The sequence below is a fragment of the Bos mutus genome, chromosome 4 (genome assembly GCF_027580195.1).
Source record: "Bos mutus isolate GX-2022 chromosome 4, NWIPB_WYAK_1.1, whole genome shotgun sequence".
NCBI classification, from domain to species: Eukaryota; Metazoa; Chordata; class Mammalia; order Artiodactyla; family Bovidae; genus Bos; species Bos mutus.
The window spans coordinates 78,741,340-78,763,390 of NC_091620.1; the positions used below are offsets into that span (position 1 = coordinate 78,741,340).

General features: G+C 35.9%; 1 protein-coding gene across 11 annotated transcripts in view; it reads left to right on the forward strand.

Moving 5' to 3' along the window:
* The window catches only part of LOC102266138 (platelet glycoprotein 4), a 91,238-nt gene extending 75,769 nt beyond the window's left edge, over positions 1–15,469 (forward strand). For 10 of the 11 annotated variants that reach the window (XM_070369696.1, XM_070369697.1, XM_070369700.1 and 7 more), the window contains 9 exons: positions 93–184; positions 2,147–2,193; positions 5,945–6,014; positions 7,057–7,244; positions 8,269–8,387; positions 9,281–9,354; positions 10,269–10,323; positions 11,165–11,329; positions 14,547–15,469. In XM_070369696.1, the coding sequence (XP_070225797.1) occupies positions 93–184; positions 2,147–2,193; positions 5,945–6,014; positions 7,057–7,244; positions 8,269–8,387; positions 9,281–9,354; positions 10,269–10,323; positions 11,165–11,329 (810 nt within the window). In that variant the 3' untranslated portion in view covers positions 14,547–15,469. Of the gene's footprint in view, positions 1–92; positions 185–2,146; positions 2,194–5,944; positions 6,015–7,056; positions 7,245–8,268; positions 8,388–9,280; positions 9,355–10,268; positions 10,324–11,164; positions 11,330–12,916; positions 13,054–14,546 lie in introns of those variants that run through there. The other variant, XM_070369698.1, reaches the window with a different exon arrangement.
* The last annotated feature ends 6,582 nt before the right edge of the window (positions 15,470–22,051 follow it).

Sequence of the window (22,051 nt, forward strand, 5' to 3'; positions counted from 1 at the left end):
AACAACCACTGAGAAATGTGAGTTAATTACATATTTAATAACTTGGAAAGTATGGTTTGTTGTAGAAGTAATTGTTTCTTGTATCTCTTCAGTACAATAATACTGCGGATGGAATTTACAAAGTTTTCAATGGAAAGGACGACATAAGCAAAGTTGCTATAATTGACACATACAAAGGCAGAAAGTAAGTATCCAGGCAAAGTGTGTGTCACTAGGATACTCTAAGGCAGGCAAGAAATTTATTTACCAGCTGGTAAAGCACAGGCACAACCTGTGGGACAGAGCTGTTTGTATCTCAGCCCTAGAAACTCCCTAGGTCTACCAGGCATTAATCCTTTAGTTGTAATGACTGGTCACACTAGTGCATTTTTGCTGAGTATCAGCCCCACTGGAGGGTTCACCTTTATGAACAAGTTCTCTTACATAAAGAAATCTAAAGGGACTACTTCCATCTCTGCTGCATAACCGGTATTATCTTACACGCAACAATGACATAAATGAAAATGAGGAAAATCAATATATCAACTCATCATCTAGCAAGTCAGAATACAGACATCTTACTGTTTCTTTTTTAACTGAGCATGTCAAAAAACATCATTCATTCCAGGGAGATGATTAAATGTACCTATAAAGATGAATGTTCAATGAATCCATGTGAACATTTTCATGACTTGTCCCTTAAAAATTTTCCTGAAATAATTTTCTATATTGATAATTCAGCTTTTTAAACCATTGTAATGCAAAAAATGGAATTATTATTTCCTGTTCCAAAACTGACATATTAAACCTGAAAATAAAGTGTACACTTCCTATGAACTAGTAGTAGAATGAGATATGTTCACATACCCATGATTTCCTACTTCTCCCAAGTTCCTGCCTGTTTATGTGCAGTACACCTAATCTGTCATCTAGCTAAAATACAAAGAAGCCCAATAAACATCAATGGGGAAAAGCTTTTCTCCTCAAAGTTGAAATTACAGTTTTAAGATCAGTAATTCCTGACAAAGAATAAAGTGATCAAAATCAAAAGAGATGAAATATTTTTATGATTAAGTAACCATTACTTCACACTGAGTGTGTCCCTAAAAATTGCCTAAAACAGTTAAATACTCACTCATGTAGACTTTTCATCTACAGAGTTCACAGTCTTTTATCATTTTGAAAATTCTAATGGAGGAAAACAAACACTTCTAAATGTTCATTTTAGGGAAATCACATCTCTGTATATTGAGGAAAGTGAGAATTTCTTGCATTTCAATATTACCAGTTTTTAAGGAGAGTTACTAAATGCTCCAAATTGGAGTAAGAATTTCATTTAAGATTATGATAAGGTTAACTTAACCAACTGAACATGACTGACAGCTTATTCTGTTTAAAAAAGAAGCAATAGCTTGCCTTGACATCTTACTGGATGGTATGTTAGAGTCACAAAACCATTTTTCCATCACCAAAAAGTGGTTGAGCATACAGAGAAACTATAACTACTGTTGTTTTCATTATTTCCATATATAAATATACACACACATGTATATTTTATGTAGATACCAGAATATAAATTAATAAACTTCATCCTGCTTTAATGCCAGCTCATGCAAGAGTTGAGAGGAAAAGTATATATTGATTTTCTACATGTTTCTAAATCTCTATTAATCAAACATCTCTTTCCTTTTCCACATTCTACTCTTTTCTCTCATAATGAGTTTATATCAGTTAACCATTTAGTATCTTCCTCCTCAGCTGGACACTTCAACATAATATGAAATACTCCATTTCTCCCACTGGAGCACCAACAAAAAACTTTCTTGAAGTAGACATCTAAATGTCTGATATGTGTTTTTAAATTTTCTTTTTGCAGAACTTTATCTTTTCCAAGTTGTTCCTAACTACCAAATTTTGGCAGCTTTTATTTTATAATCTAGCTACTTAGTGTTATCAAGCTCTTCCTTTATCTCAACAAGATGCCGGCTTCAAACAATACATAGACCAAATGACTTAGAACATTTCTTAAACTTAGCACCTGTCACATCTAGTCTAATTAATTGTTATTATTTCTGCAGAAATACTGACTCATAATAGACAATGTAATATGAGAAGGTGCTCCTGAAATGAGACTGATCATTTTCTTTTTCTTTTTTTAATTCCTAAGGAATCTCTCCTATTGGTCAAGTTATTGTGACCTGATTAATGGTACAGGTAAGGACATCTGTTTTGTGGTAATATCACAATGAAACCACCTTCTTTCTCCCACAAATCTTCCATCATATCTACAATGTTCTGGGGGTTGAGGATATGCATTTACTTATCTTTGTATCCCTACAACATAATTCAGAGTCTCTATACTTATATATAGGCTTATTAAATATCAGTCTAATGTGATGGGATTTCTGAATATTAACCATTGAAGATAAGCCTTTACTGCATTCCTTGGGAAATGTTTGCTTCGTAAAAGCTTTACTTAAGTGAACTTCCTTCCTGGCCACAGAAGTAAGGGGGTAGAATATTTTAGAGTAGTAGTTACTGTTTGCACGTTTTGGAAATACTATATAAGCTATGACAAACCAAGACAGCATATTCAAAAGCAGAGACATGACTTTGCCGACAAAGGTCCGTCTAGTCAAACCTATGGTTTTTCCATTAGTCATGTATGAGTGTGAGAGTTGGACCATAAAGAAAGCTGAGTGCAGAATTGATACTTTTGAACTGTGGTGTCGGAGTAGACTCTTTTTGAGAGTCCCAAGGACTGCAAGGAGATCAAACCAGTCAATCCTAAAGGAAATCAGTCCTGAATATTCATTGGAAGGACTGATGCTGAAGATGAAACTCCAATACTTTGACCACCTGATGCAAAGAACTGACTCCTTAGAAAAGATTCTGATGATGGGAAAGTTTGAAGGCAGGAGGAGAAGCGGACGGCTGAGGATGAGATGGTTGGACGGCATCACCAACTTGATGGACACAAGTTTGAGCAAGCTCTGGGAGTTGGTGATAGACAGGGAAGTCTGGCATGCTGCAGTCCATGGGATCACAAAGAGTCGGACAAAACTGAACTGAATAGTTTAAAACTTAAAGAATTAAAAAATCAAGATAAATACAAAAGTAAAACTTGTGTCCAAGTGCAGGTTTCGATATGAGGCAGAATCAGAGACGTTCAAGGCTGAACACAGATTTTGAATGAGATGATTAAAATGAGAAAGAAAACAACAACAATAAAACACAGCTGCATCTGTACTAACCATGAGAAATGTATGCAAAAATAACTGTGAATTAGAGCTGGGAAGAAAGAAGGTACTAGGACTTTAGATTCAGAGTGTGATAGATCCAGTTTATTATTCTCCTTAAGGAAAAGCAAAGTACACATATGCCTATTAGTTTAAGCATTAAAATTTTAAAAAGTAATAGGAATAAAATACCATTAGGTATTTAAAATCAAAGGTGATCTTCCAGCTACTAAGAAGCAGAAGCAGAATATTGTGCATGTAAAGTTGATAAGGTAACACTTTAGAAGAATGTAACACAATGAAGAAAAAAATATTATACATAAAGTACATAAAAGAAAATAAGAAGGAAACATAGAGAACATTCATTTTCACAAAGGTATTGCTGAGTTTCACAGGTTTATTTAATTTTGTTTACACTCTGCTAAAACAACAAACAAACAAAAAAAACACCAGTAAAACCACCGCTGAATTTGCTTCGCAACACTTTAGAGTCATGCTGATGGGTGAAGAAATCCTTTCCAAGTAGCTCATTTCTGTAAATAGTCAACTGTCCCAATACCACTAACTTTAATTTCATAAGCATACACTTCAGTCCTTAAGAGAAAAATATAGTGTGCTTCTCCTAAATAGTAAACTATTGCTTATGGGCTTAAAATATATTTAAATCTTAGTCTAAAACAAAAAATAGAGCAGTTTTAAAACAGTAATAAGAGGATCCATTAATGACAGTAACATATACATAGAATCAAGCATGAAATTAAAAGTATCTGAGAAGAAAATAACAGTAAAACAAACTAGGAGCAAAGATTGACTGGGTAGACCAGGGACTCTGATGGGAGATTCTTGGTCACAGTACTAGAAAAAGAGACTGCTGCTGCTGCTGCTAAGTCACTTCAGTTGTGTCTGACTCTGTACGACCCCATAGACAGCAGCCCACCAGGCACCCCCGTCCCTGGGATTCTCCAGGCAAGAACACTGGAGTGGGTTGCCATTTCCTTCTCCAATGCATGAAAGTGAAAAGTGAAAGTGAAGTTGCTCAGGCGTGTCCGGCTCTTAGCGACCCCATGGACTGCAGCCCACCAGGTTTCTCCGTCCATGGGATTTTTCCAGGCAAGAGTACTGGAGTGGGGTGCCATTGCCTTCTCTGAGAAAAAGACTAATGAAATGTAAATGGATCCAAGTTGATTTTTAAATCATGATTTAGAAGTACTTCCTCTATCTTCTTCATTAAGTTTAAAGACATAAAATGAAAATATTTATTTATATTTGAATGTATTTTAAAAAAAGAGAGCCCTGCTAGTATCAGCTATGTTATGGTCATGGCTCTTGGTAGTTACTGGTGTCATTACAACATAATCTTTGATGATATTTCCGATGGTTTTTAAAGATTTTCAATGTACTCTTTTCCATTAATGGCTAAGGTGTTGGGACAGCAGTTGTAGGCAAGGCCCATTCAGGGACCTATTTGGGGAATTTAACCTTCAGTATCCCATTCTCTCAATGTCTCTATCAGGTTCACTGAGATCCTCTGTTATATTTCACCTATCACAAAAATGTAAGTGAAATGTAATAAAATCACAAGGTCAGAGCCGTTACCAGAAAAAGAGTATGGTATTCATAACTGAAGGGTAGGTCTTACTGTTTTGAACAAACACATTCAGTGGTGGCTCATGATTGGTGATATTCATTTGTGGAGCAAACGGAGGAATTATCTAGCTATTTTTTCTTACATCCAGTGTGTACTATGGAGCACAACCGTAGTAAAGATTTACTAAGCTCAAAAAATGCCCTTTTTAGTTTGATGTGTACATTTTCCAACCATTTGTGTGAAATTGTTTAGTGATTTAAAAAATATTGATCAGCCATAAGGGTAGGTGAATGGATCGCTATTAAAAGTACAAACAACATTTACAAAAATGAGTTTTAAAGGAATCTCAAGATTAAAAAATTGCTATTCTACTGATAGATGGAAGATTTAAAAACATAAAATTGCAGTTTTAACAACGTAATTTTGACATTTTTAAAAACTTTCATCTGTACTTATGGAATGGGAAAATTTAATATGAAACAGAATACCAATGACTACGTATAGTATACAGTCTTATTAGATATGGTAGCTGCTAGCTACATCGGAGAAGGCAATGGCACCCCACTCCAGTACTCTTGCCTGGAAAATCCCATGGATGGAGGAGCCTGCTGGCTGCAGTCCATGGGGTTGCTAAGAGTCGGAAACAACTGAGCGACTTCACTTTCACTTTTCACTTTCATGCATTGGAGAAGGAAATGGCAACCCACTCCAGTGTTCTTGCCTGGAGAATCCCAGGGACGGGGGAGCCTGGTGGGCTGCCGTCTATGGGGTCGCACAGAGTCGGACACGACTGAAGCAACTTAGCAGCAGCAGCAGCAGCAGCTACAGGTCACAATTCAGCAGCACTTGAAACACAGCTAGTACAAACTGAAATACGGTAAGTATAAACACTGGATTTTCAGAAATTTGTTAATTTTTCTATGTTAAAATGATGGTATTTTTGATATATGGGGTTAAACAACATATACTTGATACATTTCTTTTTTCATCTTTAAAATGCAGTTACTGGAGAATTTTAATTTTATATATACAGTTTGCATTATATCTCTCTTAACCATGCTGGAATCAAGATTTCTAGATTTGTCTAAGATGCACTCTTTCCATCTAATCCCTTGCCACTGGTTTGGTTTTTAAACAGATGCAGCCTCATTTCCACCTTTTGTTGAGAAGACAAGGGTATTGCAATTTTTCTCCTCTGATATTTGCAGGTAAGAGAAAGACAATGATGTATTTTTCCAAGTCAGAATTCTTTCTCTAAGTGATAAAACACAGACCAAGAAACTCATGCTTATTAATCATGTTATTTGAGAAAAAGAAAATACTTTTAGGGACTTTTTTCCTGATCTATTAAGAATAAATACAATGTGAAATTCATGATGTATTTATGCCCTGCAGAAGGTAACGGCAAACCACTCCAGTATTCTTGCCTAGAGAATCCCATGGACAGAGGACCATGGTGGGCTACAGCCCATGGGGTTGCAAAGAGTTGGACACAACTGAGCCACCAATACATACATACACACACACACACACACAATGTATTTATGAGTCTTTAAAATTTGATGTAGAAGGACGTTGTGTATAATGCAAATCAGTTTCTTTTTATTATTTTTAAGAACTACTTTTTTCATTCTTTTTCTAAATTAGCAGTAAGAGTGATAACAGTCAAATCTAGAAAGGCATGCCCAGTCTTTGTAAAGAAGAGGATACCACAAACACAGAACCATGTCCATGTGCCCCACTGACCATACAGCATATTTTCAAATTGATGGGGGCCCAGTAGCCATCACGCAAGCGCTGGCGTCTATCCTTGAATGCTCACCTGGTTTCTTAACACTGTTTCGTAAAGCAAGCATAATATCTCTGAATCTTTTTCCTTATCTGTAAAATTGAAGAGAACAGCATTTCTTCAAATAGTCAACTGGAGATTAGAAAATATTTAATCCATAAATGAAACTAACTGTGAGGAATGCCTTAATTGTAAATACTCCACGGTAATTCACAAGCAAAAATATTTCTCAGAAGCGTTTGAAAACAAAGATAAGAATAGCTCATACTCAAGTATTAAGTTCTAGTGTGTCTTAAAATTTTGCAAGTTTTTTTTTTCCTAAAAGGTAAGGATTCTAATAAGATTATATCTAATTTTTCTAATTTAAGGCAGCAATAGTATTAATTTAAATATAAGATAAAACAAATTTCCACAACGAAGTGTAGATTCCCAGAATGAAGCTCTTTCTTATCTGTATTCAGGTCCATCTATGCTGTGTTTGGAGCTGAAATAAATCTGAAAGGAATCCCTGTGTATAGATTTATTCTTCCATCCTTTGCTTTTGCATCTCCATTTCAAAATCCAGACAACCACTGTTTCTGCACAGAAAAAATCGTCTCAAAAAATTGTACCTTATATGGTGTGCTAGACATTGGCAAATGCAAAGAAGGTGAGTACAAGTTCTCAGTGTCACAATCCATGGCATAATTTGCATTATCCTTTAAAATGTAAACTTCACCCAGGATTCCTTTCCACCAGAAATATAAAGTGAGAAAGCAATAAGGGCAGAAAGTAAGAGTGATGGTAGGATATTTTTGTTTTGATGTTTGTCTTGCTTCAGGGTCTCAGTTATTTTCGTGTTCCAAAAGTTAGTTTTTATTAGGTATAATCATGCTTATCGATACTTCCCGTGCTACTTGGAAAATGTCTCTTTAGGTCTTTTGCTCATTTTTAAATGGTTTATTTATGTTTTTTGAGTTGCGTGAATTCTTGTATATTTTGGATGTTAATCACTTATGGGATACGTGTTTTGGAAGTATTTTCTCCTACCCGTTTCATTTCTGACCATTTCTTTTGCTGTGCAGAATGGCTGTGCTCCTTTTAGATGTAGGGTAAAATGAAAATAGTTTGCAGAATACTTTGAGCATCCCAACTTGTCCATCTGACATTTTTCTTATTCTAATCTAGAATCTGTAAATAAAATAAGTATATTTTAGGATGTCTCTGAAACAAAAATTGATTCAAACATGGCATCTGGAGTCTATCTTATTTTGCTTACCTTCTTCATTTAGAGTGGGTGAGAATAAAGAAAGAAAAGCCTCTTTAAATAAATTCTCAGTCCAAAGACATTTTACAGCCTGAAACATGAGGGTATATGGTTGTAACTTTGTGTTCAGTAGCTAAGCTTTACATATTGAAAACACCTAAGGTGAAAATAAACACCTTAAGGGATGAACAACAGACATTAACTAAATAGTCAGTAGGATGATGTAGAAGTTTACATTTTATTTTTGTTCAAAAGTGATCAGATACTATAATTTTCCCTCACTCTCATCCCCTGATTAGATTTCAAAGCCAAATTTGCATTTCTTTTTTTAAATTATAAAGCTTTGTTTTCAAGGAAATCTTTCCTAGGTGGTATATGAAATGAGGAAAATGATTTATCCCAACTGTCTCTTAAAACTTGCTTTCAGGAAAACCTGTGTACATTTCACTTCCTCATTTTCTACATGGAAGTCCTGAACTTGCAGAACCTATTGAAAGCTTAAGTCCAAATGAAGAAGAACATAGCACGTACTTAGATGTTGAACCTGTAAGCAAATACTTTATTGATCGGATTTATTTTATAAAAATGAAGAAAAAATTAAATTATCTCCTTTCTATCAGTCACATTTAGTCACATTTATTGTACTCCATTCTTAATAAATTACTTATTTTTACTTCAAGGAAAATTACAGTGATTTCTTCCTGTTGTTGCTTATGAAATGTCAAGATAATTTTAGTTTTTCAGTAAAGGTCAGGAATAATGAAAATCATTCTATTTGGATTAAAATGATTTTATATGTTACTCTTTCAAATGTACTTTATTCTTAACTGCAAATATTGCTTATATGAAGGGACCCTGTAGATCATGAGGGATTAAAAATTTTTTATGGGTATACATGCACTTGAGGCAAGATCAAATATATTTCTTACTGTCAAGAAAAATCTATTAAGTCCCTATAGTTTAATAGTTTCAATTTTTCATTTATATTAATATTCCCCTTTTCAACAGCTAAATGAAATGTCAGGACTTTAGTAGTCATATTTTAGTTTAAATGATGACAGAAGTAACATTAAAATTATACTGATGATACATGGATTCTGACTGAGTATGTATTTAAATTCCAGGATATATTTTGTCAAATGAGTTTTAGATTTCACTACTATTGATGTCATTACTAATTCCCAAAAAGCAATTCAAGTAAACATCACAAATCTAACTAAACCTTGACATTAGGTTGGGCAAGGATATATCTGTATACACATAGGCATATACTCATAGTAATATTCAATATGTCTGATTAAGTCCAATTAATAAATAACAAATTTCACAGGTTCAAGTAGTACACTTTCACCTTAGGCTCTACATAACAAAAATAAGGTCTGGATATTATAAAAGAATGTTTTTAAAATAAGTTGGTAATTAGTTTGTTCTCTTTTTAGATAACTGGATTTACTTTACGGTTTGCAAAACGGCTGCAGGTCAACATGCTGGTCAAGCCAGCAAAAAAAATTGAGTGAGTTTCTTAAACAAGTTTTATTTCGATTTTTCAAATTTTCTTGTAAGATGCGGATATATCTATCAAAGGAGATGGAAATAAAATTTCAACTTCTGTTTGGCTTAATGTCATTAAATAATTATCAAATGCTTATAACTGTCATTTGTAATTTAGAATTACATCTAATGTGTAGTGAAATGGTACTTACCCATATTTTGGAATGAGTATTTCTGGTATTTCTCTCTTTGCTAACTGTCCAAATATTTTTATGACAATAGTTTCAGCATTCATATTTTAGTTTCCTGGGTAGAATTTGTTTAAAGGAAAAATACATACTTAGAAAAAGTCACTCTAATTAAAATTAGATGGCTTTCCTATGGTTCAGTGCTTAAGAGTCCACCTTGCACTGCAAGGGACGCTGGTTTGATACCTGATACGGGAAGATCCCACAGGCCTCTGGGAAACTAACCCCTGCGCCACAACAACTGAGCCTGTGCTCTGGAGCTGTTGAGTCGTAACCACTGAGCCCATATGCAGCAGCTACTGAAGCCTGCGCTCCTGGAGCCTGTGCTCCACAACAAGAGAAACCACTCCAATGAGAAGCCCGTGCACAGCAACTACAGAGTAGCCCCTGCTGGCCGCAGCTAGAAAAGGCCCACGTATGGCAACGAAGACCCAGTGCAGCCACAAATAAATAAATATTTTTAAAAATCTGTATTAAAAAGATGTGTATGTAGGAAAGATGTCTGAGAAACAGCAATATTAAAATTTAAATGCATTTCATTACAGGGGAAACAAAGCACGTAACTTAACCAGGTTGTAAAAGCAACTAATTTCTGAACATTTATTTTCACTAGTAATTACTAATATCTGTCATATGTGTATAGCATATTAGTATATATTTTCATACTTATTTTCAATGTTTATTACAGAGCATTAAAGAATCTGAAGCACAACTATATTGTCCCTATTCTTTGGCTTAATGAGGTTAGTATTTTTATCTATTAGTCACTAAAAACAGTAAGCTTAATACACAGAAAAAGTTTTTGATGTTTGAAAATTAAATACACACACACACACACAGTATTTGAACTTGTTTTTCCATTGTATCTATGGGTGAGTTTATATATTATTAATTATATAATTAATTATTTTTTAAAACAAGTCATACAGAAGTATCAGGATTATGTTAGACTTAAGTCTAACTTTTATGAAAATAAAAATACTTCATAATACATTTATTAGATAATTTTTCTTGTCGTAGTACATGTGTTAGGAAAGAGTCATGAAAATATTAAACTCCAAATAACTCAATATGAGCCTTGTAGTGCTAATAAAACCACCCAAGCTTATAATGGGCAAATTAAGAGTAGATGTAGGCTGTCTATCTAGTGCCTGACAAGATATTTTAAATATAAATCATGGAACCGATAAACCACAGAATTAGGAAATGCATTGCATAAGCCTTTAGAGGATAGAAACAGTTGAGTTTTGCCATTTCCTTCTGTCACTAAGAAGCAACCTCTGGGAAACTGGAGAATATTTCAGTAAGACTGCTATACCGATCAATGAAATCAGTATATTCAATAACACTAGATAACATGTTTAAAGGAAGGAATATTCTCTCTCTCTCTCTCTCTAAATATTCTACCTGGGCATTTACTGTGTTCTTTGACATACAAAGAGAATTCCAACAGGCTTGTCTTGCAGATAAAGATGACTGACATTCGTGTGCTGTTTCGATAAAAGTGATACACATAAGTGGAGAGTTTTGAGTATTCTGCTCTCAAACCTACTCAAATAACATCATTTATTAACTTGATTACAGACTGGTACCATTGGTGATGAGAAGGCGGAAATGTTCAGAAATCAAGTGACTGGGAAAATAAACCTCCTGGGCCTGGTAGAAATCGTCTTGCTCAGTGTTGGTGTGGTGATGTTTATTGCTTTCATGATTTCATATTGTGCATGCAGATCAAAGAGAGTAAATTAAGTAAGTATATAACAGAAACCATATATTACTTCAGTAACATTAAATATTACTTGTTTTCATTTTATCAAAACAGTTATAAACTAGGCTGCAAATATTAATGAACATGTCTAGTCAACTATCATTTTTAATATATTCTTGAAACTTTGAGACACTTAATGCAAGTTAAAATGAAGACTGAATGAGTACTTAGGCTTATCAATATTAAACAGATCACTATATTTCATCTTTATTTTGGGAGGAAATGGGCTAAACTGTGAAGGTGTTACCTTTGAAAAGTTAGAATGCTGCACCAAAGCTATACATGTACTCAATTTTTATTTCTTAATTATTTCTAGATAGTTATTTTAAAAATCACAAATAATTTAATATATCTGACTAGGAAACGTTATGTGAAACTGAAAATGGCAGCTATTTGGGAAGACTGAAATTTATAAGGGAAAAGAAAATAAAAAGTAAAATTAGATAAGCTATAAAATAATGAGAATTAAAGAGTCACTAAATGGTAGAGATAAAATCAGATAAAAATATGCTATTTTTAAATGCAAATAGCATATTAATATAAAAACAGAGCTGCTGCATATAGACATGCTGTCCAAAATCATGACATGCACCCTAGATGTTCCATGTGGAAGCCCTGATGAATGATTATAATTTAGGAACTAGAATTAAATGAGTACAAGAAAAGAGAATAAAGTTGAACTCACTAAAACCAAATAATTAGAGTTTAAAGGAAAAATCAGATAAATATGGATGGATGAGTTTTAGCAAAACTAAAGAGGGAGTTCAGGCCTCTGTATTTTAAATATTAGTACCCGTGTCCCCTTGTACACAGAGGAGTGTATACCAGACCCTATTTTCTCTAAATGGAAGCCTTTCTTTAATAATCATACATGGCATTGATATGGCCTGAGGGGAGTGGATTCTCTACTAACCCATAGGTTCTATCCACCGTTCCTTCCCTGGGATATCAAAGAAAAAAAATGAAGCGAAGTGAAAGTCACTTAGTAGTATCCTACTGCTTTCCACCTCATGAACTATAGCTCGCCAGGCTTCTGTGTCTATGGAATTCTCCAGGCCAGAATTCTGGAATGAGTTGCCATTCCCTTCTCCAAAGGACCTTCCTGACCCAGGGATTGAACCCGGGTCTCCTGCATTGCAGGCAGATTCTTTACCGTCTAAGCCACGAGGGAAGCCCAGAAGAAGAACAAGAAAATAAATATATATATATATATATATATATAGAGAGAGAGAGAGAGAGAGAGAGAGATCTAAATTAAAGCAAGGACTGATGCCGAAGCTCCAGTACTTTGGCCACCTGATGTGAAGAGCCGACTCACTGGAAAAGACTGAGGGAATGAAGAAAAGAGGGTGACAGAGGATGAGATAGCTAGATGGCATCACTGATTCAATGGACATGAGTTTGAGCAAACTCAGGGAGATAGTGAAGCACAGGGTAGCCTGGCATGCTCCAGTTCATGGGGTTGCAAAGAGTTGGACATAATTTATCAAGTGAACAACAGCAGCAGCAAATTGCTCTGAAGAAAACCAATCACAATTTTAAAACAAGTCTTCTCATTCCACTTTCAGATTGCTGACAGTAAGCTGCCCTGTATAGAAATTTCTGGAGCTGCCACTGACAATTATTGACCTTCATGTGCTCAAATCATGCTATTTTACATGAATTTCACAGCTAATCCCTAATAAAAATTTATGATTTTCCAGTAGCCATGGATCTATCAGCATCCCTTCTGTTTTTTGGAGACATTACAGAAAAGTACATTTTAACAGTATAAAACTATTTTCAAAGTGTGAATCAGTTAAATTGAAGATTTAAAAAACAAACTGGCCTTTTTGGACCAATTTTTTTGTGTGTGTTCGTGAGATTGAAAGCTTAGACTGAGGAAGGCAACTCGATCTTTTGTTCTGATGCTTTCTGCCTATATATATTTCCTTAAGAGGAGACTGAACAATTCTGCCTATGGGCTATTTGAACAGAATGTATTCAAAATGCTAATACATTCATGTTATAATAAAGGAAATATGGCATCACCTTTAAAACCTGTCATCAATCCAGTAACAAGTTATGTTTAAACACAGTAATTCATATGACCATTTATATAATAGACCAAAATATCATCTACTGAAAGCCAAGTTAAAACAAAACTTGTTCTAGTGGGAAGATAAGCTTTTCAAAATGAACTATAGTAGTTGTAAATTTTTTGGTATTATTCTCTATTGAAATTACATACCCTATTTCATCAGTGCTTAATGAGCCCTGAATGTCCAACATCTTGGGTCTCTATGTAGCTTGGGCTTCCCTGGTAGCTCAGCAGGTAAAGAATCCACCTGCAATGCAGGAGACCCTGGTTTGATTCCTGGGTCGGGAAGATCCCCTGGAGGAGGACATGGCAATCTACTTCAGTATTCTTGCCTGGAGAATCCCCATGGATAGAGGAGCCTGGAGGGCTAGAGTCTATGTGGTCACAATGAGTTGGACACAACTGAGCGATTCAGCAGAGCTATGCAGCTGAAAGTAAAAGACTGAAAACTTTCCAGAGTGTCTTTATCAACAAGTATATTGGTTTGGCTTAAACTTCTGACTGTTACAAGGAAAGTAACTGCTCTTTATACAACAGTATGTCTTTTTTTCTTTACAAATAGAGAAGAAAAATTTTCTAGGTTGATTACTTGATTTACTAGATTTAGAAGAATCACAGATATAGATTTCCTTAAACAGGCCTCATGTTGAATATTGTAATTAATTATGCCTTTGGGAAGATTTATAACAACTGAAAAATAAGGAGACGCTGTGCAGAGGGAATAAAGTAAAGATGGGAGAGTGAAGGTGTGGACTTATTCAATGGATCACGAAGAGAATAAGCCAATAGTCTTTTCAAAAGAAGCAGTACATACACCACTAAACAGAGGATGGTCTGAAGGGACAGCAAGGAGTGGAAATGCTCATGCAGAGCAGATTTAATGAGTGACCCTCCTTATCTGACTGCGTGCAGCTCTTGAGAGCTGGGAAGGCGTCTTCCATGAACCCTGGAATGAGAAAATAACTGCCTTATCCATGAAGCACATCAGAGAAATTTTCTCTACAGCTGGAGAAATTGGGCTGATTTCTAGAAAATACAACATTTTTAATATATAGAATTTGAGTCTTAACTATTTTCCCATGAATTTCTGATATGTACCTTATCTTTCTTCTTTCCAGGGAGTAAAAGAGTCTCTACATTTATGCACCAGCTATGTCAGGACCTTTCTTAATATCACCTTACAAAAGTCAAGATTTTCATGCTTTATTTTTGCAAAACACACCTTATCTTATAGTTCAAGAACTGGTGACACTCCCTCCCACCTGCCCCCATAAGCAGCAGAACATTTCAAAAGGATTATTAAGACATCATTAAATTCCACACTTCGAACAAAAAACCAGCACTTTTAAAAATTCAACATGTTCACAATGGAATGGACTTCAGTTTCTACAGATGTGGCTTGAGCGTGATCCACTTATTTTTACTTGGTACTGATTCACTGATTTATTCCCAATGCTAAATTCAGCAGAGAGATGGTCATTCTACACAAATCCTGGACCCTGAACACTAGCCTTCCTCATCAAAAGGAAAACATCACTACCCTCATCAGTGTCCCTGCAAAACACAGACCCAGTACTGTCAGTACATTGCCTCTGAAGAGCAAATATTTTGAAAGATATTTGAAAATGTAAACTAAATGACTAGCCTATGAACCATTTATTATACATTTCTCAAGGTTTTTTTCCTCTACGGAATCAGCAAGGCATTATAACCATGGTATTTATAACAATATGTGCTTATATTTTTGTCAATGGTTATGCATTTGGACATGTTTGAGAACTTTGCTATCTTCCACGTTCTACAGCTCTTCTGGAAATCTGAGCAAATTTTCATCTTTCTACTCAGTTGCATACAACTTACACTTGGCACCTTCAGAATGCTGTGCTAGTACTAAGAGATGTAAATGATAATACAGAAATTATGTGGAAGATTACTAGCTGTAGAATGTGTATTCATAGTCATTTGTTGTAAAATTTCTTGCTTTCATTGTCACCTCAGAAAGACTGGTTTTGAACATTAAAAGATGTTCCTTAAAATCTTGTACTTTGTCTAGTTCCTGTTGGGTCACAAAATATTTACTCTAGTTTTCTAATTGTTCTATCTGAATTTTTGTTTCTGTATGAATCTAATATTTCCTTTTGAAATATTATTTCTAAATTCAATCTTTACAACTTTTTCCTTAACTAATTTTTGAGCCAGTTGGGGGATAAGGAAATAAAAAGATAGTTGGTCATGCTTTAAAGGTGCAGAACTTAAATTCTAGATTATGAAAGACCTTTCCTTTTTACCAGAAGATGTATTGCTAGGTAGTCCTGCTTTCTTAAGCAGAAGTTCACTTACGGCAGAGACCACGAGTCCTCCTAAAAAGGCTCCCCACAGAAGGGGACGATGGACCACATTCTGCCTTGTGTTTTATAGGATAAATTATTGGTAACTGCTTTGTTTAGATACTAAAATCAAGAATAATCTTGTCATGTCAGTTGCCAGGGTAAATAAATACCCAAAACTGCAAACCGAGATAACACCAGTTTGGAAGGATCTTTGGAAAAATCTTGAAGATATTCAAAACATACTGATGTAATATCCTTTCATTTCCTGGGAATAGAAAAAGTATCCTCCTAAAATATGGGGATGTGTTACAGAAATTAAAATGAACAAAGTGTAGTTCAGGCTTCAGGAGCAGGAGAGCAGGTTTCTGACCTGCCTGGACACTGCCTGAATTCTGTGTCTACCTGTGAGCCCCACCAGTCAGACAGTATTTTATATGGGAAAGAGAGTAGATCTTGGAATCTACTAAACCCCTGAAGGGCTTACGAGCCCCCAAGGGGTTCTAAGAAATGTTGATGAGTCATGAGGTGAAACAAACAGCACTGTAAAAGTTAAAAACCAAAACTGCAATTTTGCTATCAGTTTGCATGTGGCTGGCCTGGGATTATAAATGGGAGATCCCAAAACTTCAATCTGAAGTCTCACCCATGGGGTGGATGTACTTCCCAGGACCCTTTCCCTGTTGGGGCTCCAGATTAAGGAGGGACTTCTCAGTGCTGCTCAAGTCTGGATATAGATAGGCCCAATCTGGTGATGTATAAACTGTGACTTCTTCATCGCTTGTATTTCTTTTTTTAAAATGACTGTATATTGAAATTAACTCAAAAAAATTGAAATTGTTTATTTGTGAGTAAGGAGTGGTTTCTTTTGTTAACGAATTCATCAAACGTAAAGGAAAGTAAAACTTTTGGCAAAACAACATGTGAGATCCTAGCCATCTGTCTTCATATACTGAGTCTACTTTCACTACATTAGGATACCTGTGGACATGTTGATTTAGGAAGAATACAAAGGATACTTCTTTAAGTCTTAAACTAAATAGGGTTGAATGATGTAAAGCAGAAATAGTTCAGAAGAATTGAGTAAAAAATTACATACCCACCTAAGGGTAGATAGAACTGTATAAACAATCAATGACACAGATTTTAAATCTTCATATTTAAAAATATGAAATTTTTAAAAATTAAAAAAAATAAGAAATGCACCTCATATTATTTGTGTGCTAAGTCGCTTCAGTCATTTCTGACTCTGCAACCCTATGGACTGTAGCTCACCAGGCTCCTCTGTCCATGGGATTCTCCAGGCAAGAATACTTGCAGTGGGTTGCCATGCCCTTCTCCAGAGGGTCTTCCTGACCCAGGGATGGAACTTGCCCCTCTTATGTCTTCTGCATTGGTAGGCGGGGAGAAAGGTTCTGACTTATGAGCTCATAGTACTCACTATATTCTAATTTTTATCATTACTTACCATATTTTCTTTAAATTCTTTAAATATACAAAAGGAAAAACAATCCATACATAAAGACAAATGAAATACATTAAAAATACCTAGTAGAAAGTATAATACCCTGTTTTAAAAGCGGGAGATAGTTATTTTTATATGACAATGAGTTTGGATGTGTGTGTGTGTGTGTGTGTGCTTCCACATGCGTGTGCTGAGGCGGGAGTTCGGCACTTTGGGGAGTATGCTTCATGTTGACTTAATTGCCCCAGAGCAAGTATAATTGTACACATGGATGGATTAGTCTGCTTTTTTTCATTGAAAAATTGCCCCATATTTTAAAGAGGCACATTTTTATTCAACATTGTTAAATCACCCCAAAAACCCAGGTGTTTAAAACTTAAAGTTTGAAAATCTGTATCATCTGCAAAGGGGTTAACATAAACTGGAGAATCTGTGGCATCCTAAAGTGGGTTGAGGCTTACTGTTGCTGACGAGCACATGAAGAAAAGAAAATGTGTAGATCTTTCAGTACTCAGAAAAAGAGGTTAAAGGGGGTGTCATCTTAGGGGAAACATAGCTGTATGTTAGATTTTTACATGTTTGATAAGCTGTTGATCTTATTAACCCATTATCAATGTCTGGTCTGAATTACAGAGGATCTTTCTAGCTGGAGTTTGCTGCAGGTGTGTTCTGTCAGTTCAGTGTTCTGGTTGAAGTTCAATGTATTAGAGACACTGTGGCTGTTTTCTCTCTATCTGCCTCTTCATGGTCACCTACAACTATAAATAACCACTCCACTTAATTAATCACTATTCATTATGATTTTCTGCATATACTAACAGAATTGCCTATATTTGTTTTTCTGAGTTATTTACAGCTAGTTGAGTTGATGAACTAAAGATGAATTAGTGCCAAATACTGGCATCAAAAAAATACAGGCATACTCTGCTTTTTCTTTTCTTGGCTCAAAGGTAGCTGCATTATTAAATATTTGTGAAAATAAAAACTTCCTTTAGTAGAAAAATGATTTGCTTTTCATTTATTTAGTTTTGAATGTGTATGATTTGAATGATATTTGATATTACTACTATAACTATATATTAGCTATTGTTGACCTTATCTAACATTTTTACATATTAACTCCTATTCTCTTTTCCCAACTGTTCTCAGATGCTAGTAAGCTTATATGCACATATTTCTGAAATGCTCCAGTCTATACACTCATGAAGGAACTAGTGCTTCATGAGTGACATAGCTAAGGACAAACGGTTTAAACTCTTGTTTACTTCATTGTGTTAAATCTGAGTCAGGTGCCTCAGCATCACCTGTGAACTTCTTAAAAATGCAGAATCTCAGGTTCTATCCTAGACCTACTGAATCAGAATCTGTAGTTTGGTAGGATACCAAAGTGTTTTCTAGTCACGAGGAAGTAAACATGCCCACATTAAATCACAGTGAAATTAGACTACCTGTGTAACAGTTTTATTTGTCTTGTTCTTGGTATTAGGTAGATTTATTACAGAATGACTTAAAAGGGTAAAGCTATAAAAGCATACTGCTATGAGAGGAAAGTTCATCGTGCTTGACAATTTGCTACTATAAATATTTCACTTAGCAGAAGGAAATGACAACCCACTCCAGTATTCTTGCCTAGAAAATCCTGTGGACAGAGAAGCCTGGTGGGCTGCTGTCTGTAGCATCACACAGAGTTGGACACGACTAAAGCAACTTAGTATGCATGCACGCATTGGAGAAGGACATGGCAACCCACTCCAGTATTCTTGCCTGGAGAATCCCAGGGATGGAGAAGCCTGCTGGGCTGCCATCTATGGGTTCACACAGAGTCAGACTTGACTGAAGCAACTTAGAAGCGGCAGCAGCATTTCACTTAGCTTTGTCGTTTGCTCTGTGAAATCTGAAAATGCTATTTTCAGATGGTTATAGAGCTAATCAGCTTGGCAGGGTAGAGGGTGAAGCAATAGTAACTTGACTCTCTAAATCTTATGGAAGGAGTTCTTTGATCTGTTTGACAGTATTCATGACAAATATTCATATTTACTGCATGTAAAGATTTCTTCCCTGGAGGATGTCTTGAGAGGGATAAGCATGAGCAAGGGAGGAGAATACAAAGACAAGGGCTTATTTCTGGAAAAGAATGAGTGTCTAAACAGTAATATAAGCATAAATAAGGCCAGTGTGGAGGAGAGAACTGAACTTGGACTGATCTCGGGTCCAGAAGTCAAGGCTACAGCTACTGTTCTGCCCTAACACTACATTCAGTCTACACAGGTGAGGACTATGGTCATTATGGAAAGATGGTACTATATACGACAGGATAGGTAATTAGTGGAATATAGTTTTACAAACCCCATTTTCTAAGCATTAAAGAAGATAATTTAGTTATTGGAGACATCTAAGGAAACACCTTTAGATGGTTTTGCCAAGAATACACACTAGTCACGGCAAACACACTCCTCCAACAGCACAAGACATGACTCCACATATGAACATCATCAGATGGTCAATACCATAATCAGATTGATTATATTATTTGCAGCCAAAGATGGAGAAGCTCTATATTGTCAGCAAGACAAGACTGGGAGCTGACTGTGGCTCTGATCATAAACTCTTTATTACGTAATTCAGTCTTTAATTGAAGAAACTAGGGGAAACCACTAGAACATTCAGGTATGACCTAAATCAAATTCCTTATGATTATACAGTAGAAGGGACAAACAGATTCAAAGGTTTAGACCTGATAGACAGAGTGCCTGAAGAACTATGGATGGAGGTTCATGACATTGTACAGGAGGTGGTAATCAAAATCATTCACCAAAAAAGAAATGCAAAAAGCCAAAATGATTGTCTGAGGAGGCCTTACAGATAGCTGAGAAAAGAAAAGAAGTGAAAGGCAAAGAAGAAAAGGAATGATACAGCCATCTGAATGCAGAGCTCCAAAGAATAGCAATGAGAGATAAGAAAGCCTTCTTCAGTGATCAATGCAAAGAAATAGAGGAAAACAAGAGTATGAAAGACTAGAGATCTCTTCAAGAAAATTAGAGAAACCAAGGGAACATTTCATGCAAGTTCAGTTCAGTTGCTTAGTCGTGTCCGACTCTTTGTGACCCCATGAATCGCAGCACGCCAGGCCTCCCTGTCCATCACCAACTCCCGGAGTTCACTGAGACTCACGTCCATCGAGTCAGTGATGCCATCCAGCCATCTCATCCTCTCATCCTTCTCCTCCTGCCCCCAATCCCTCCCAGCATCAGAGTCTTTTCCAATGAGTCAACTCTTTGCAGGAGTGGCCAAAGTACTGGAGTTTCAGCTTTAGCATCATTCCTTCCAAAGAAATCCCAGGGCTGATCTTCAGAATGGACTGGTTGGATCTCCTTGCAGTCCAAGGGACTCTCAAGAGTCTTATCCAACACCACAGTTCAAAAGCATCAATTCTTAGGCGCTCAGCCTTCTTCATAGTCCAACTCTCATATCCATACATGACCACAGGAAAAACCATAGCCTTGACTAGACAAACCTTTGTTGGCAAAGTAATGTCTCTGCTATGTGTACAATAAAGGACAGAAACTGTATGGACCTAACAGAAGCAGAAGATATTAAGAAGAGGTGGAAAGAATATACAGAAGAACTATACAAAAAAGTTCTTGAGGACCCAGATAACCATGATGCTGTGGTAACTCATCTAGAGTCAGATATCATGGAATGTGAAGTCAAGTGGGCCTTAGGAAGCATGACTATGAACAAAACTATATGAAGAGATAGATTTCCAGCTGAGGTATTTCAAATCCTAAAAGATGATACTGTGAAAGTGCTGCACTCAATATGCCCACAAATTTGGAAAACTCAACAGTGGCCACAGGACTGGAAAAGGTCAGTTTCCGTTCCAATCCCGAAGAAGGACAATGCGAAAGAATGTTCAAATTATCACACAATTGCAGTCATCTCACACTCTAGCAAGGTAATGCTCAAATTCTTCAAACTAGACATCAACACCACGTGAACTGAGAACTTCCAGATGTTCAAATTAGATTTATAAGAGGCAGAGGCACCAGAGATCAAATTGCCACCATCCTTTGGATCACAGAAGAAGCAAGCCAATTCCAGAAAAACATCTACTTCTGCTTTGTTGACTACACCAAAGCCTTTGACTCTATGGATCACAACAAGCTGTGAATAATAAATAGATGGGAATACCAGACCATCTTACTAGCCTCCTGAGAAATGTGTATGTAGGTCAAGAAGGAACAGTGAGAACTGGACATGAATAATCGACTGATTCCAAATTCGGAAAGAAGTATGTCAAGGCTATATATTGTCACCCTGCTTATTTAACTTATATGCAGAGTACATCATTTGAAATGCTGGACTGAATGAAGCACAAGCTGGAGTCTAGATTGCAGGGAGAAATATCAATAATCTCAGATATGCAGATGACACCTTCCTATGGAAGAAACTGAAGATGAATTAAAGAGCCTTTTGATGAAAGTGAAAGAGGAGAGTGAAAAGGTAGGCTTGAAATTCAACATCCATAATACTAAGATCATGGCATCCAGTCCCATCACTTCATTGCAAATAAATGGGGACAGTGACAGACTTTATTTCCTTAGGTTTCAAAATCACTGCAGCCATGAAATTAAAAGACACTTGCTCCTTGGTTGAAAAGTTATGACCAACCTAGATAGCATATTAAAAAATCAGTCATTACTTTGCCCACAAAGTTCCATCTAGTCAAAGCTATGGTTTTTTCAGTAGTCATGTATGGGTGTGAGAGTTGGATCATAAAGAAAGCTGAGAGCTGAAGAATTAATGCTTTTGAACTGTGGTGTTGGAGAAG